The sequence below is a fragment of the Galleria mellonella genome, unplaced genomic scaffold (genome assembly GCF_026898425.1).
Source record: "Galleria mellonella isolate WM207_F2 unplaced genomic scaffold, CSIRO_AGI_GalMel_v1 utg103, whole genome shotgun sequence".
NCBI lineage: Eukaryota > Metazoa > Arthropoda > Insecta > Lepidoptera > Pyralidae > Galleria > Galleria mellonella.
Window position 1 is genome coordinate 3460135 of NW_026441966.1, and position 18552 is coordinate 3478686.

Below are 18552 nucleotides of genomic sequence, written 5' to 3' on the forward strand. Positions count from 1 at the left end.
TTTTTTAATGCGTAAACACTCATTTTATGAGTGAATATATAGAATACTGTTAAAAAAGAGAGCTAATTTGATAATTAGCTGACAAAAACTTGACCCGTTTTTGAGGCTTGATTCTCTATCTATATAATCCAAGATCATGACCTTCAGAAATGGCAAAGTATGAAGATTACCATCACAATGTATTCAGTGATGTCATGGTGCTGTTCGTGTTTATAGGCAACGATTACCACAATCCGTCCGGTTGACCGTCGGCTCGTTTGTCATTTTATAGTCGTATAAAAAATAGCTTAACACACTACTATCCGGCCAGCCTCATGCTTGTTTACTATTTACATAAGTCACAACTAGTTAACTACGAGTAAGTTAAATATAACATTTCAATGATTACCTTGTCATTGTCCTGTTTATTTGCAATACAAATGAGATTATAAATATTATCAATTGAACTCACTGTAACATGTCTAAAAATAGCTAGAACAAAACGCAGTATCATTGCCATCATAACTTACAAATTGCTCGTACCTCATAAGTGACAAGATCATCCTTAACTGTGTACAGTAAATACGTGCGACCTCGACTTTAGGCATGATTCAACTAAACGCAAGCTAACTGCCGTAGATAAACTGTTCAAGGTAAAGGCCGCTTCTTCGCTTCTAATCAGTCATAGGGAAACATTATTTCTAGGACAAAAGGAACGGATTTTTAGTTATAATGATTATTGCTAGCAGCATAATGGAACCATAATAAAATACGATCAAATGGTAGCTAAAAAAGTTATTTATTTATTGTTTACATATATTCAACGTATTCTACAAATAAAATTTCATAATTATTTCACGTACATTTTTTTTTATACAACTTAGAATGGCAAACAAGCTGACGGCCCACCTGATGGAAAGTGGTAACCGTCGCCTATAGACATGAGCAGTACCCTGGACATAACAGAGTATACTGTTTCGTCTATGATACCCCCCATGCGTTGCCATTCCTGAGGACTCAGATATTATTCCTCTGTACCTAGTAAATTCACGCCATATCCCACCCTTCAAACCGAAACACAGTCATGCAAACACAACTGCTTCGCGGTTGAAACACGAATGGGACAGAGGTACCCAAGCAATCGACTTTTGTACAAAGTCTCCTCATATGTTTTCATTTACTGAATACATTAAAAAAAAACATTAGGTGTATAAATAAGTTAATAAATTAATAATATAATTGTATTTTGTGTCAATCAACATGTATTATTCTCACTATGAAATATATAGCAAACTACATATAAATATACAGCAAACTTTACAAGTCATATTTTAAATACAAATACACAACCATATGAGTGAGGGGAAAGGGGTTGTTAGCAATTGAGTTTGACAGCCCTATTGCTAGCAATATGCCCTGTTAGGTCGACCTTCACGTGGTTCCAACCTGGATACCATCGTGAACAATTCTTGTTGAATTCGTCACGATGGGCTAGCTGACCTGCTTCATCCTCATCTATCATCCTTCACTGGTGCCCCGCCGGTGTATACCGATATCGCGGTTACCATTTATAGGGTATAATATAATGGGGTTACCATTCCATTATCACCCATTAAAAAAACCATGAGTGAGAAATAATAGGTTCTTTATTATTGTTATGATCAAGGTCCGATCCGGGCAATTGCCCATAAAGGCAATAATGAGGAGCGGCAAAATTGAGACTGAATGATATTCTTATAATTACTGGCATAGGCTTGCGTATTTGAAGGAAACAAATAATTTGTATTTAGAAATTGTAAGATACTATTATTATTATACATACACTAAAAAGTTTGCTACAAAAAAAAAAGCAACTTCAATCGGAACAAAATTTGTATTGAGCTAACACGTAAATCCAATTGTAAAAAAATCATCAAAATTAAGACAAAATTAGTGAAGATGTCGCGTAATATACAAAAAAAACAATCGATTTGTAAAGTTTTATTTTTTTTTTAAGTCGGTTAACAACGGGATCGTCGTGTTACAAATAAAAATAAACATAATCACAATTTGGGATACATTCGTATTAATTATTAAGTATTTCAGTTTACATTTAAAACTAGCAGTGAACACTCCAAATCTTACAACATGTAATGTAATATAATGTAATATTAGTAATATAATGTAATGTTACATATAATTCAGTTCACTGTACCATCGCCATCACCCTGTTATTATCCCGTTATTAGCGACGCATTATGTTAATTATACGGGGCCCGGTTTAGGGCATCGAGCGGGCAAAATTAATCCACTGCGTTTACTCGCAGTCGAAATGGACTTTGTCGTATGGTCCCGGCATAGAATAGGCCACTCCTTCTCTTGTCATGGGTGCCGTAAGAAGCGACTAAGGGAACTTAACTTTTCAAACATCTCCAAGGCCTAACTGCGGTTGCTAATCCGCCTGCCAAGCATGGCAACTACTGGCAAAACTCCCCAATAAAGAGAGACCTATATTCAACAGTGGACATTTAACGGCTGAAATAGTATGATAAACATGGACATTAATTATAAAAGAAGGCAAATATTTCTTTTTGCCAAGAGCGGCAATGTACCTAGATAGGACCCTGTAGGTATGGACAATATCGGTACCGCTTCGATGTCTTATTGATTTCTTTTGGACATTAATGGCGGCAAAAAGGTCATCACCCATTTTGATTTCACTCATATCAGTCGAATGAGATCATTCGATATATTCAGTTCGATCAAGTTACTTGTTTTGTATTATATATTCCATAACTGATATTTAATATATCCATTATTGGGAATATAATATACGATATTACAACTACAATATATGGATATTTCTAAACATAAAACATCCCTAGGACCCTGTTTCAAATTTTCGATTCATAACATTACAAGAATGATACAAAAATAATTTACATCGATGACTGAAAAATATTTCCAATTATTATCTTTATAATTTTGACTCTAAAAATTTATTAATTATTTATTATTTTGTTATTAATATAAAATGTAAGATATATGTATATATTATCATAGAGTAACATTCACACAAATTACATTCGCATTTATTTACTAAATTATTTCAAAATAGTAGGTAAGTATTGGTATATTACTTGTATAATAAAGTAATAAATAATGTTTATTAACAATTTGTGCGTGGTAAATGCATGGTTACTCCTTCTACTTTTCACTAAAGACTACAGGCATTTCTTGCAAAAAGCATACATACATACATACATTCCTGTCACGCCTGTCTCCCATTACGGTAGGCAGAAACAAAAAGCATGTGAAAAATATATTTCATGTTTTACAGGTTGCAGTCACAGCAACTGACGAGTTATAATTATGTTTACTACACGCTGTTTACATAAAAAAAAAAAACTAATCAGTTGCCCCTAGTTTTTCTTAAATTTCTATTCCTCTTGGTTTATATAATGGAGATCAAACAACAAACAATAGGTACACTTAATTACTCAAACAAAACTTTCTGCCATTTATGCAGAAAGAAGTAATAGTAATTAGCAGTGATTGATGAACCTCTATGCTTTTGTAAAGGGGAAAGCTGTATGCATCGCAATACTTCGCGTCTTGCACGGTATTGCAACGAAATTTCAAACCCAATATGAAAGGACAGCATTGCTTAACGCTCTCCATATGGTCCAACTGGTGGAATTAAATGGAATATTGAAAATGAACCCAAAATAAATATTATATAATCTTACATTATCAATGCTCACACCAACTTACAGCAATGACTAAACTAAACTAATATTTGAGGTAAAGCATAGATTTTCTAACGTTGCATCACATAAAAACACTGGATCAATTACAGTCATGTTTGTTATGTTTTAAAGGATAAAGTCAGACTTATAAAGTCTACAGATACCTTGCCATTCCGGAAAACTGATAGTCCGGAAATAACAAGGTAATAAGATAAGAACACGGTTTGGCGGGTCTCCTTTGAGAACGAAATATCACTGAATAGCCGTTGAAGGCTTTATTTAAAGTTAGCGTCACATTCGTCGTATCTTTAGTTTCCACATCTTTATCCCTTATTTTATATACTTTTTCCCAATCACAAATTTATATTAGTTTCCAACATGTTTTGTCATGGAACAACTATGAGAACGACAGCAAAAAAGCATATTTTATTGTATTTAATATATATACCCTTAGCAGTTTACAATTACGAAAACTATCTAAAAAACATTACCCATATTTTTCCAACCCCATTTCATTTTTCTCCTAGAATATCATTTCTTCAGAATTTCAGAAAGGGATTTTTATCCAAAATTATGGAAGAATACTCAATCTGGCAATGCTAATCCGGCCACCGATCTTTAGTCACCGAAATTATACGACTGAATGTACGCTAAATGTGACGTTAGACTAAATTACTGGATTTGATTCACATCTATCCTAATATCACTAGTACTTTGGCAAAGTGGGCGCCGGCGCTGATGGAGACGCCAATAAAGAATCATCGGCGGCTGCATAAGTACCCTCTCTCAGAGTAGTCGAGTGCCTTAGAGACATCTTCCGCTTTTCTCGAATGGCGTGTGCTAAGAAGAACGTGCAGAAGATTCCTGTGCTCTGTAACAATAGAAATATTATTTACTATCTGTATCTCGCGGTTTTTCCCACGTGAATCAACACATAAAGTATCCTACGTGCAAAGTTACTTAACCTATCCGTATACCAAATTTAATTCAAATCCGTTCAGTAGTTTTTGCTTGAAAAGTAACAAATATCCATCCATTAATTGTTACAAACTTTCGCATTTATAATATTAATAGGCTATTTATTGTATTAACGTCTCAATGCTAAATGCAAAGTGCTATTAGTAATACTTATACTGTAGTGCAAGTCTCTGCCAATAATAGGAAGATGTATATCAAATTCTAGCCTAAGCCTATATATTTACAAATTCAAGTTTGAATAATTTAATTCGCTTCGTGCATCGGAGAGCACGTAAAATCGTCGTCCAGTAAACCGTGTCAAAGGCCTTCGTATAGAACGAAGGTAACTTAAACGTAGTAGTCTATGACATTTTCAAACGCTCCACTGTATGATTAGGTCGGAAATTTTGATTCAACACTTGGCCGCCAAACGAAGGCCCATAAAAGGGCTGGAATTGTTATTATAAATTGTAATTACTGCAATTTGTGTTATCATTGTTGGTTTTGATTGCTAACATGCAATTAGAGTGTTGTTGCCATTTAAATTATTATTTACTATAAGTTTCCTGGTATATAAACTAATTAACTGAGGCTATTGGTTTTATTCAAATTCCGTCGCAGCGAACAAAATGCTTTATGTTACCACTGAAACTGTATTTACTGGAATTTTGGTTTCGAATTCGTTAAAGTATTCTCCAAATAAGCTATTTCCGTTTAACCGTTTTTTTTTAATGGATAATAATGAAATAGTTATACCCGCCTGTATTATCGACATATACTAGCGGGACTCCAGTCGATAGGTGAACTTTTTTTTATTCCTTAAGGGCTCAAAACTTTTCTCCTATCGTATCCTGAACTGTTTTCTCAGATAACGTTTTATTTACTTTGCTTATTTACGGAAAGAAAGGAATTAATGAGCATCAATAATTTACAGAGATCTTAAAAATTTTCTGATTTAGATTCAGCCAATATAGATTGAATAAGATCATTAATTCATTTAATTAGGAGACAAATGGTGCATAATTTATTCTCTTTCCATTGAGTTTATACGATACTCTAAAAATATATATTGCACATTATCAATGGTATCGCAAATTTGAAAATGGGGTAACCAGACCTTCCCATCAGATTTTGATGGATAATGTACGGAACGAAGTAGCCCATGTCTCCAACATATGGCACCTCGAGGGTATATCACCTGGTTTTTGGTGGGACACCCCCGCCTTACGGGGGGATTCCCGCAGTACCCATTCATCTCCCACAAGGTGTATGGGTCTATAAATAAAGCATAAAGCATTTTCCAGATATTAAATAAAAAGGTCAATCCACCCACCGCCACGAATTCCAAAAGAATTAATCATTATTTTATCTAATTGGTGATGGTTTCCAGGGGAACCGCGTGAATATCGACCTAATAAGGTATATTGCTAACGATGGGACTGTTAGATTAAATTGCTAACAATTCCTTTCCTCTCTATCCGAATTATTGCAAATATAAAATTAAGAATTATTATCATGGCCAATTCTAATCTCACTTTTCTGCGCACATTTAGCAAATCATCATTCATAGACAAGAAAGGTATAGAAAAAAAAAAAACCACTCGCGCTAAATACCAAGTTTATCAACAATCTAAATTTATGGTCGTTGACCATAGCTAGTTCCTGTGCCCATTGCTTGGCCATAATTTGTGACCCACCACGCCTCCTCTTTTGTATGAAGCAGAGTTTTTGTAAGGGTCATTAAATAGTTTTGATAGGTCTGGCCACAGTGATGTGTAAGTTGGTTTTACTTTCTAAAGTTGCGTAATGCAAACAGTTAGGATCGAGTTGATAAGTATACACTATTAGCTATTTGAATAAGCTTCAAAGTACGCTTTTGATTAGTACACTCTAAAATAAAGGGCGGAGCAAACTAAAGATATTGCCAGAGGGAGACTTTGTACAAAAGTCAATTGCTTGGGTACCTCTGTCCCATTCGTGTTTCAACCGCGAAAGCAGTTGTGTTTACATGGCTGTGTTTCGGTTTGAAGGGTGGGATATGGCGTGAATTTACTGGGTACAGAGGAAGAACACCCGAGTCCTCAGGAATGGCAACGTATGGGGGGGGGGGGGGGGGTATCATAGGCGAAACAGTATACTCTGTTATGTCCATGGTACTGCTCATGTCTATAGGCGACGGTTACCACTTTCCATCAAGTGGGCCGTCAGCTTGTTTGCCATTCTAAGTTGTATAAAAATAAATATTGAAGTATATAGTCATTTATCTGACGGCCAGATCAGACATTAATGAATAACAGTCACACGCATTGTGGGTTATTTTCTATGCAACCCAACTGTTCCATTTTGAAATTTGCATGGAATCATTCTGATTTCTGATTTACTGCAAGATTTTCGACAAAGAAAAATTATACAAATCGATTAGGAAATACGAACGACGTCAGACTAAAACATTGTACTTTTATAATATTAGTAAGGATTATATGGATTATTTTGATAAATTTTAGAAAATATAACAACGATATTGTTGTTTTAGCTTAGTAACATAAAACAATTTAACATAACAGCAGCAGCTGGCTATCTAATTATAATTCACAATTGGTTTTTACGGTGCCTGTTCTATTTCAAACACAATAAATATAATCTTGCATAATTGTAGTAAAAAACTGTTAAAAAAAAGCTATTATCTATATATATATATATATATATATATATATATATATATATATATATATATATATATATATATATATATATATATATATATATATATAATAATTAAGTAAGATCATAATAACGGTAGAGGAAGATCGGATAGGTCTAATTCTTTTCATGGACCTTTTATGGATTTTTTTTTTATACCACTGAGGTGGCAAACAAGCATACGGCCCACCTGATGGTAAGCGGTCACCGTAGCCTATGAACGCCTACAATACCAGAGGTATTACGCGCGCGTTGCCGACCCTGAAGAAACCTCTTTACCACCCTTTTGAAGAACCCCATGCTGTAGTCTCTTGGGAAAACCTCGGCAGGGAGCTCATTCCACAACCTGAGTGTTCGTGGGAGGAAACATCTCATTACTTATATATTTACCAGCAGACTGAAACACAAATACTCTACTATATGTCAGCATTATAATCAAATAATAGTTCTACGAAATACCTAAAAATGTTTTTCTTGTCTTGTCATGAGCAGAGCATTTAAAAATAGATGTTACGTACGTATGTACCGGATTTTAGTATTATAATAGCAATTTTTACACTAGTTTGATAATGACTCTCAGCTATTAAGAGGTAATGAGTGTACTTTAACTGTTCATAATGTAGGGAAAGAACTAATACAAGTGAGTTTAAGAGTTGCGCTAATTAATATAATTGTTGATGTTCATGACCGAGTGCTTTGAACTTTTAGTTTTTGTAAATAAGAAGATCTCTTGTCGTCATTTCAGACCCTGGTATCGATTCTGTGGCAGAATTTTCTAAAATTGACTTTAAAATTACAATTTTAATTTGATAGTTTAGCAAAACTCCCAGACATAAAACTAATTTAGGATTGCATGCCCCTATCTCGAGGTTAATCAATACGTACAATTCCTGTAACGAGTCCCTGAATCTTGATATTTTTTTTGATGGGTAAAAAAAAAAATGGTATGGTAACCCCGCCTGCGCTAACGGGATTCGCTGGCGGAGCACCAGTGAAGGGTGATAGATTAGAATGAAAACAGGCCAGTTAGCACCTCATGATGAATTCATCAGGAATTAACCATGATAGTTTCTAGGGAGAACCGCAAGGAGGTCGACCTGGTTATATATTGCTAGCAATGGGATTCTCAGTCTCCATTACTAACAATCCCTTTCTCCCCTCTTGATATATTTCACAACCATCCCAAGTCATTCAAGAATAAAATTCTAAAAATCCTCCCATAATGCTTATCATAATTTTCATAACTAATAATTCTGATTCTGTGTACACTGTTTTAATTATTCTTTGTTTTAAGTATTCTTGTATTATCACTTATATGTTTTTCTTATTGTTTTGTTGATGTTCTTTATCATCATTAATGTGTAATCGATCTTTGTGTAAATGTTGTGTGAATTTGTAATTGGTGTAAATGCAAGTTGCAAGCCCTGTACATCAATTAAAATAAATGTCTGGGTTTGCACTGTTGATATACCTTTATGTTTAAATATGAGAGATCTTATCTCTCATATTATCATTGTTTTATTATATATTTTTAATATCTATTATTTTATCTATTTATACAACTTAACAAATAGATATCAAAACAATATTATTTTAGAATATTTAGATAAATGTTCGTATGTTTGTTCTGGTATCACGCAAAAACTACTACACCAAATTGGACGTGGTTTATTGTATTCCTGAAGGTCTAACTTATGGTATATGTACATCTGATGTATGTTTTATCTTTTGAATTTATTAGATTAAAAACCAGAAGGAGACTTTGTACAAAAGTCGATTGCTTGGGTACCTCTGTCCCATTCGTAATTCAACCATGAAGCAGTTGTGTTTGCATGGCTATGTTTTGGTTTGAATAGTAAGGATATAGCAGTGAATTTACAGGGTACAGAGGAATAACACCTGCGACCTCAGGAATGGCAACGCATGGGGGGTATCATGGGCGAAACAGTATACTCTGTTATGTCCATGGTACTGCTCATGTCTATAGGCGACGGTTACCACTTTCCATCAGGTGGATCGTTAGCTTGTTTACCATTCCAAATAGTATGAAAAACATATATAATTAAATATTTCCATCTCTATAGTTCACGGACAGATGTAAAGTTTCCTCATATGTGTAACTCTGAAAAAACCCTGTCACCTACAATATGCTACACATATATTTTAAATGCACAATCGGGACTTAACGCGATGTAAAAGCTGTACCAGCTTCTTTATTGTCGACGTTAATACTACACATACACAATATTTCAGTTAAAAGTTATGTGGATACGCAGAACAGGAGCTAAACTCTAATTTTATTAACTGTACTCATAAAACTTATGGTTTTGCTCCGCAAAACAAAACTGATGTGATCACATGATAATGTTTTCAATAATAATAACAGTGACCTCTCTAGAGTAAACCGTATGAACTGTAAAAAAGATTATTAAAGCCGGTTTAGAATTAGCAAAAATATATAGTATAGTTTAAGCATCTTTTTTTAAAAACCCCTAAAAACAACAGCTCTCCACAGCTATATCTCTCTAAATTAAAATTGAAGAATAAAAAATCATGCATACTCGCATGTATGTAAAAATAAAGTATAAAAAGTCCTTATTTTCCTTTTCTGAGGGCAAAGTAATAAACTGAGTTGTGACCATTTTATGTTATTGTGACACACTCACGAAAGGGAAAATTATATTTTTTCTTTTATGTTTTTTTTATTTATACATGTATTGTTTATCTCTATTTTTTGTGTGTTTTATTTAAGTGTTTTTAGTGTAATATATATGTATGTCTGTTGTTATTTGTGTATTGTAAGTAATGCATATAAATTACATATCTATCTTAGTTTATAATTTAACACCATTTAAAATATCTCATTTAAAGAGTCAAGGACAACATTGGATGAACATAGCCACTCTTCAATATAAATTAATTTGAAATATTAATTACGTAGATGTTATTTTAAATCCCTAATGGTACCAATACGCCCTGTGGCCTTCCATCTACGTGACACAAGTAGTTTAATTAAAATTCAACTGACAAAACATTGTTGCATTGTTGTATGTAGTGTGGAGGTCAACATGACTAATGGGGATTAAAAATAACGTCATATATTAATTTAATACAGTAAATACAATAATACACTGGTGTAATAATAATTAATAATAAATGTATAACACACTTATGCATCTAATTTATATGTATGTATGTGTAATCTTTAATTCAAGCCAACATTGTTTTACTGCTATAAAAATTTTCCTATATAAGAAATAAATAACCTTCTATTACAAAGTCGGTCATATGGTCGTTTATTGTACTTTAATTCGAGTTTACCTACTCTTTTTTCTTGTGCCTTGTACTTTTTCCACAATATCCCGGAAATAAAAAGATGTACGAATTACAGTAAAATGCCTATCAGGTCGACTTCCAGATGATTTCTCCTAGAAAATAACGTGAATTTGTTACGATGAGCCACCTAACCTGCTTTATCCTCACCTATCATGTCCCACCGGTGCCCTATCAGCGTATACCGATAGCATAGGCTGAATTACTAGTTCCATTATCATCCATTGATAAAAATACAGGGGCAATAATCTGTTCAAATATATAAATAAATAAACTAAATCAAACAAAATAAATAGAAATAATATTACAAATCTACTATTTCTTCTTAATATTTCTATTGGAATACTCTAACATTATCGCCATACAGAATATTTGATATAAGAGGCATAATACATGTCCCATTCCTTCAAGACTGGAAAAGCACGTGTGAAGCCAAAGGCTGTTCTGAGGAATTATTTGAAATGATACCCACAGCCACATTTTATCATCACACCACTAGCCATCGACAGGGAATTCATCCTCTCATGTTTGTACCTAAATGGTCACGTAGGTACAGTGCGATTTTAAAGAAATTTTCTTCAACGAACGCTCAAGCTGTGGAACGAGCTCCCTGCGGAGGTTTCCCCTAAAGACTACAGTATGGGATTTTCCAAAAAGGGCATATTAAGGTTTCTCCAGGGGCGGCAACGCGCACGTGACACTCTTAGTGTTTTTTTTTAATGGGTGATGATGGAATAGTAAACCCGCCTACGCTATCGGTATACATTGGCGGGGCACCAGTGAGTGATGATAGGTGAGGATGAAAGGACAGGACAGAAAAGACAGTTAGCCCATCGTGATGAATACACTTGGGGTTCAGCATGATGGTTTCCAGGAGGGACCACGTGGAAGTCGACCTAGTTGGGTATATTGCTAGCAATGGGGTCCTTAGTCTCCATTATTAACAATTAACCCCCCCAACCCTTAGTGTTGTAGACGTCCATAGGCTGTATGACTGTATGTCACTTTCGTCGTATAAAAAATAGGCATAAGCAACACTTATCTGATATCGACCATAAATTAAAATATAAAAATTGGACCATATCCGTTTGGATATAACCGAATTTTTTAACAACTTATCTGGCCAAATAAGATGGTGTCCGCACCGCAACGTTCTTATCAGACTTGTACTATGACTCGTGCGCGTACATGCGTGACGGACAATGACATAAGCAGTGAGCTGAACGTTGTTGTATCTTACTCAAAGATCTGGCTAAACTAGCTAACATGATCAACATTTTGAGTTTCACTCATGGTAGACTCGACAGGCAGATATACAGTTTTCTTAATTTTTATAGTAATTGAATTAATATTCATGTTCATATTATTAATAAATATTATTAATATAATAAGCAAACTGAAGTGGCAATGGGACGGTCATTGATTCGAAGAACCGACAACCAATGAGGAAGAAAGTTTCTTAAGTGGCAATCCCATACAGGCAAACGCAGTGTAAGACGACTCCCGCTAGATGAAGCGACGATCTCAAATACATTGCAGGGAGGTAGTATCCTGAGCCAAATGTTTCTTATGGCGGTCTTTTGAGGATGCTTACATTCAGCAGTGGACAGTTAACGGCTGATATTATGACGACAAATAAACATTTCTGTTTACGAAAACAAAAGCAGAAAACAAAAATTCAGCAATGACTTAAAGGAAAAATCAGAAATATACATATAGATAAAATTTTTAACGTTACTCAGAAGAAAATGCTCGATCACTCTTTAAATCCGATTATTTTATACTATTGGACGCACCTTATGCTTTAGCCTTCCCCTATCCCCCATCCCATTTCGTATCCATAAGTAAAGTTATTGCATAACGCTCATGAAGTTTTTTGAAATTAAATCCGCTTATAAGCATACTTTTCCATGATTTCTTACTTGGCAATGAATATATATTTAGATACCGAACAAGAGTAGAAAACCACATGTACACCATATAGACATCATCATCATCATATCAGCCGTAAACTATCCACTGCTTAACATAGGCATTCCCTCATAAGGGGGTTTTTGCCAATAGTTACCACGTTTGACAAGCAAATTGGCAAAAGCAGTACACTTTTACGATGTTTTACTTGAGACGCTGCTGCCCATCCCTCGACATTAAGTAAAACCATATAGACATGTGGGTGTCGTAAGAGGCACTTAATCCAGGAATGGGCAACAGCGTCCCTCTTTAAGAATCACCGAAACCTAAATGTAGTTTCCTTCCCGCTTACCAAGCGTGGAACTACTGACAAAACCCCTCAATAGAGGCGGCTTAAGTTCAACAGTGGACAATTTATGGCTGATATGGATAGATATATCAGCCTGTAGCAAGATCCTTTCATAACAATTGGTATTGCAACTCAGTTGCCACTGTCATTCAGGGGTCTATTCAACAAACCTGCAATATAGACGCAGTTAGCGCTGTCATCGCTACAAGCAGTAACTGCTGTCTCGTGTAATCGTGCACCGGCTTCCCGCAGCCGCGCTGGTACAGCGCTGAACAGTCAGACGTGTACGGCTTGTGAAGTTCATCCAACGGACCTTGGCCACAGCATGAAAGGGGCACGCGACCTGACGACGTATAGTCATTTGGACCGTTCACACCGCAGCATTCGAACTGAAAATTAAGACATTTAATTTATTACAAAATATACCTGAGCCAGTAGAAAGTACTGTCTAATCTAATGTCCACTGCTGAACATAATCCTTTTCCAGAAATGGAGTTTTACTAGTAGTTGCCCAGTTTAATATAAATATTTAAAAATAAAAAACATTCAATAGTCAATTTTCATTGAGTTTTCAAAGCCTTAAGCGAGTAGAAGTATTGGTCTTAGAAGCATGGAGTATATAGGTAAATTTCCTATGGAAAAGCTTACGACGATAGGCTCATGTGCCAGCTTCATACTATCTTTATAATACATATTAAATAAATAGTCCAATATTTTATATGTAGAATATTTTTGTTCAATCCAGTATCAGAACTCAATTCGGTTTGGGTTCAAATCTACGGGAACTCCAACTCCATTCGAACTCCAACCAAGAATAGAAATCATTGGCAATCTTCGAAGGGAATGTTCTACCAGCCACACTGAACACTTTCACCAAAAAATACCATGGGTCGATTAAAGACAAAAAAATTAAATCTCTCTCCCACACAAATATGAGGCATTTAGCTGCACTGCAATGAAAACAGCATAGAAACTGTTGCAATCAGAGAGCGAAACCTTCAAACTTATTCTTTATACCGTTACCACGTATATAGTATTACTCCATGGTAACAATGAGTAAAACATTTGGTACTTACATTTACATTACAGAGTCATACAAGTCATCATAATTCTACAGTGATAGAGTATTTATTTAATCTTTGTTCTACTATAAACATAATAAATATACAATTGGCAAACTTAATGCCTTACGGAATTCACTACCAACGAGCATTTAGAAAAAGAGAAAGCGACTGATGGTCATTGATAAAAAAAAAAGGAAAGTACATAGTATTCAATACTCTATCTACATATATTTTTATATATGTAGATTTTTTTTATACAACGTGAATTTACTAGGTACAGAGGAATAACACCCGAGTCCTCAGGAATGGCAACGCGTGGGGTGTATCATAGGCGAAACAGTATACTCTATTATGTCCATGGTACTGCTTATAATATAAGCGACGGTTACCACTTTCCATCAGGTGAGCTGTCAGTTTGTTTGGCATTCTAAGTTGGATAAAAATGTAGATAATGAGAAGAACAATACCCTATCACTAGTAAAATTACTACGGTAACTTAATCCTACTTTGAATATATAGATATAAACGTACCCTGACATGTATCCTATCCCATCTGATCGCATCAGCCGAGTTCGGATCCTTCGCCGCTGCAGTTTGCGCGAAATAGCTCGTCATGGTAGTTTTGATATCTATTTCGGTGTTGTCCCAAACTACCATTGCCCACACAAAGCAGGAGAATTCTATTACCACCACGATGATTATGAGCAGACCAGTCTGAAAATTGAAACGAAATGACGTTGGTAAAGTCGGATTTTAAATATTTTTTTTCGAAGTTATTTAAAGATTTAAATTATTAGCAGGTTGAACTTAAATTTTTAACTTGAATTTAAATTAATGGTAGTATACCTGCCGATAACTTGATTAAATGGTATTCGAATTCACATCTCTTTACTATCCAAGTTAAATGTATTCTTAATTACAAGTACAAAAAGAATAGGCATTCTTTCTATTAATCTTATTATTCTTATTCTTATTATTTTTCTATTAATGGATAAAATACTATAATAATATTATAAAGAGGAAAGATTTTATTGTTTGTTCGTAATGGATAAACTCAAAAATTTTAAAATTGATTTTAAAAATGCATTCTCCTATAGAAAGCTACATTATAAGCAAGTAACATAGGCTATATATTATTTAAAAAAATGTAAAGTAAAATAAAAAAATAAAAAAAAATTACAATAATGTAACAAAAGATATTAGAAATATGTCTATAAAATGTAATATAAAATACTAATTAATCTTTCTATTTATCTAAAACCGAATCCGGGGCAGATCGCAAGTTTTTAATAACTAAATAATTATTGATAACTGATTAATGTTTTTTGACTATTTTTAATGACTTCTGGTTTTTTGATTGACGGGTTACGCCTCAAATTAACAATGTCTAGTTTTTCCTACTTTAATCAAACATTAACTGTTCTTTTATTATTTAATTACAACCTACAATTTGTTGATATACGTGAGAATAGATGCTGGGAAAAAGTTTTTACACATATACAAAAATTATAAGATTAAAAAGAAAAACAAAATACGTAATTACGACAAAGTTATAAATTATTTACGTCATCGTAGTTTCAATAGAACAATGACGAAATATCCAAATTTGTTTCCTTTTCACAGTTCAAAAACACTTACAATCATTTCTGAGAAACAAAATATATAAAACAATGATAACAGGCACAATGATTCGGGGCGTACAGACGTGTTAGTCATTCTTATGACCACTCAAGGGAATTGTATGAATACCAAGCAAGGTTGTATTTCTTCATAAAGCAAGTATGATTACGTAAAAAATTATAATTAAAATTTATTCGCTAGTAATAATTTAACAATATAAATAAGTGTAATTTTAATTTCAAATGCTTTATGGAACCAATCTTAGGAACCCATATTGCAAAGAATGATGCTATGATTAAAAAAAATTAAAAGTCGATTTAGTTTTTTTTCTTATCCAGAATTAGCAAAGACATCGTGTAATATATATATACAAAAAGAATATGAATGCTGAAAACCTAGTAGTTTTTTTTTTTTTTAATTAATAGTCTTTTATAAGCAGCGTTGCAAAGACAATGATTGTATCGGATCATCTCTGTGATATAAAATTCATTATCGGCGACTACGATAGGTAGATAACTAATTAATATTTTTTTTTTTTTACTTCAAAATAATCGCTAAAAGTTTTTTTTTTTATTAATGTAATTAATTGTAAAAATAATGATTAATTTATAATAATAATATCTTTATAAACATCGATAGTAAAATTATCAAAATAATTCATACTTTGTCAGTGATATTAATAACTGATTTTATTATTATTTAATTATACTGATTTTCCTCTTCCAAATTCAAATAATATGAAAATAGCATATCTCCATAGATTATAGCTAATTAAATAGATACTTACTATTATAACGTGGATTTGATGCATCGATTTGGTCGTCCTCCAGCCTATCCAAGCTATAGAACATGTAATGATGGCCATCATAAGGAGCAATATAGAAGGATATTCCACATTCACTCCTATAAAGTGACGATATAGGAAAAGCCGGTACAGTAGAAAGCCGCTGACTCCAAACAGTACAACTGCTGACATCTGTTGGAAAAACAACGCAACTTTAAGAGAAAAGTATTGATTAACCGACCAGATGAAAATGCGCTCGAATTTTTACGTTTTCCAAACAAGAAAATGTCATTCTCTCATTCTTTCCTATTATAATAACCTATATAGCTACAAGCACAGTCAACTTTTTATGTGTGGTCATCTAAAATTTATTTCTTTATACTTGAACGTTCAATGCACTCGTTTTTTAGAAACCTGTGATCATTACAATGTAACTAATAATCAAATTAGTTTAATCACTAAAAAATATCTTTAACATTGATAAATTAATAAAAAAAATAATCACTTTAATTTTATATTCCGCGGGAAAGTGTTATGAAAGAGTTGTTATGACAACGGAGTTGGGACGCGATCAAAATATATTTGAAACAGAGAAAGTATACTCACTGCGAATAAAACATTGAATGTTAACACTATATATTTCCAGCAATTCGACGATATGGCCATTGTTGCGTTGTTCCGTGCTCACATATCCGTGTTCTTGTTAGAAACGAGAATCAAAACAAAGGAACGGGCTGTGGTCGCTGCTCACTCGTTGGGTTCCACTACAGAGAATGTTTTGTGTGTATGTCGTCTCGTTCGACCGCGTAAGTCTTCGACACGGTGATGCAATGTAACAATCGCGGCACAAAATTAAACATTCGGCATATAATTTTATCTATAGATGAGCCTACAGTTTATCGCTTATCTTTGTTTTTAAGAAATGACTCAATTTCATAAGTACCAATGGTCAGGTGTTACGAACAAGATATTTATATATAATTGGCTAAAATGTATTGTTTCGTTCTTGATATTATCAGCTTATCAACATTATCATTGACTGTGTTCTATGTTGATATACATTATATATATAGTTACGATGTAAAACAATCTAACCTACTTATGATTAGCAATGTACTGTGAGTACTATCCTCTGATGCACTGAACATGTGTGGTATATTTATAGGACGGTGACACTTCTATTTTTGTGGTACAGGTTCGCTTCGTTATTGGTTCTTAGCAACTAAATACTAAGCTAAAACTAAAACACACTCAAGAATAGCTTGAAAAAAAAAATATTACATACATACATACATACCTATCTGTCACGCCTGTCTCCCATTAGGGTAGGCAGAAACAATGGAACGCCAAATGCTTTAAAAAAAATTATTCTATTTTAATAAATTCAATCTTGGCATTACCATCATTTCCGTATAGTGAATTTACATGTTTTATTATTACTATAGTTTGTTCAATGACACTAAACGAATAAACAACCAAGGTTTTTTTTGAAATTGTCACAGAAACCCTCTTTATATTAAATTAGTTGACAAACTGAAACATTCAATCATTAATCAATTTTGACTTGTACTGTTATTGAACATCAGTGAACTGTTTCGTCCTTGTAATATTTTCTCCATGTCGTCCCGCCATAGAATGGACCACCTCTTTCTTTCCCATGGGTGTCGTAAAAGGCGATTAAAGAAACTTAATGGTCGAGGAATAGGCAGCAACGTTCGTATTAAAACATCACCAAAGCCTAACTACAATTGCCTACCCGCCTGCCAAGCGTGGCAACTACTGGCAAAACCCCCTTACAGGGAAGACTTATGTTCAACAGTAGATAGTGTGTTTTAGGGTCAGGTCAATTTCTCATTTATTCACATTTTTATTGAGTTCTATTGAAACCACCATATCGCTTGTTTGCCATTCTAAGTTGTATAAAAAAAAAAATAGCAAAAAAAAGCATTCCACCACTGATTCTCTTATGATTCAAGTAAAAGCATTATTTATCTTAAATATATGGATCTTATTCTAGGCTGCAAGAATATCTAGGTCACTTATTTACTATATACTATTCTAGCAATCCGGTTTTTCTTCGCACAGGTATATATAATTTTCGAAATAATCTACAACCTATATTACTTG

General features: G+C 33.7%; 1 protein-coding gene across 1 annotated transcript; it reads right to left on the reverse strand.

Moving 5' to 3' along the window:
• Positions 1-759: 759 nt before the first annotated feature.
• Positions 760-17356, reverse strand: LOC113517559 (23 kDa integral membrane protein-like). Its single transcript, XM_052899692.1, has 5 exons — positions 17032-17356; positions 16429-16617; positions 14553-14735; positions 13128-13346; positions 760-4578 (listed from the first exon to the last, which is right to left on the reverse strand). Exons 1-5 carry the CDS (start codon positions 17089-17091, stop codon positions 4414-4416), a joined length of 816 nt encoding a protein of 271 aa, XP_052755652.1. The 5' UTR covers positions 17092-17356; the 3' UTR covers positions 760-4413.
• Between the last annotated feature and the right edge of the window lie 1196 nt (positions 17357-18552).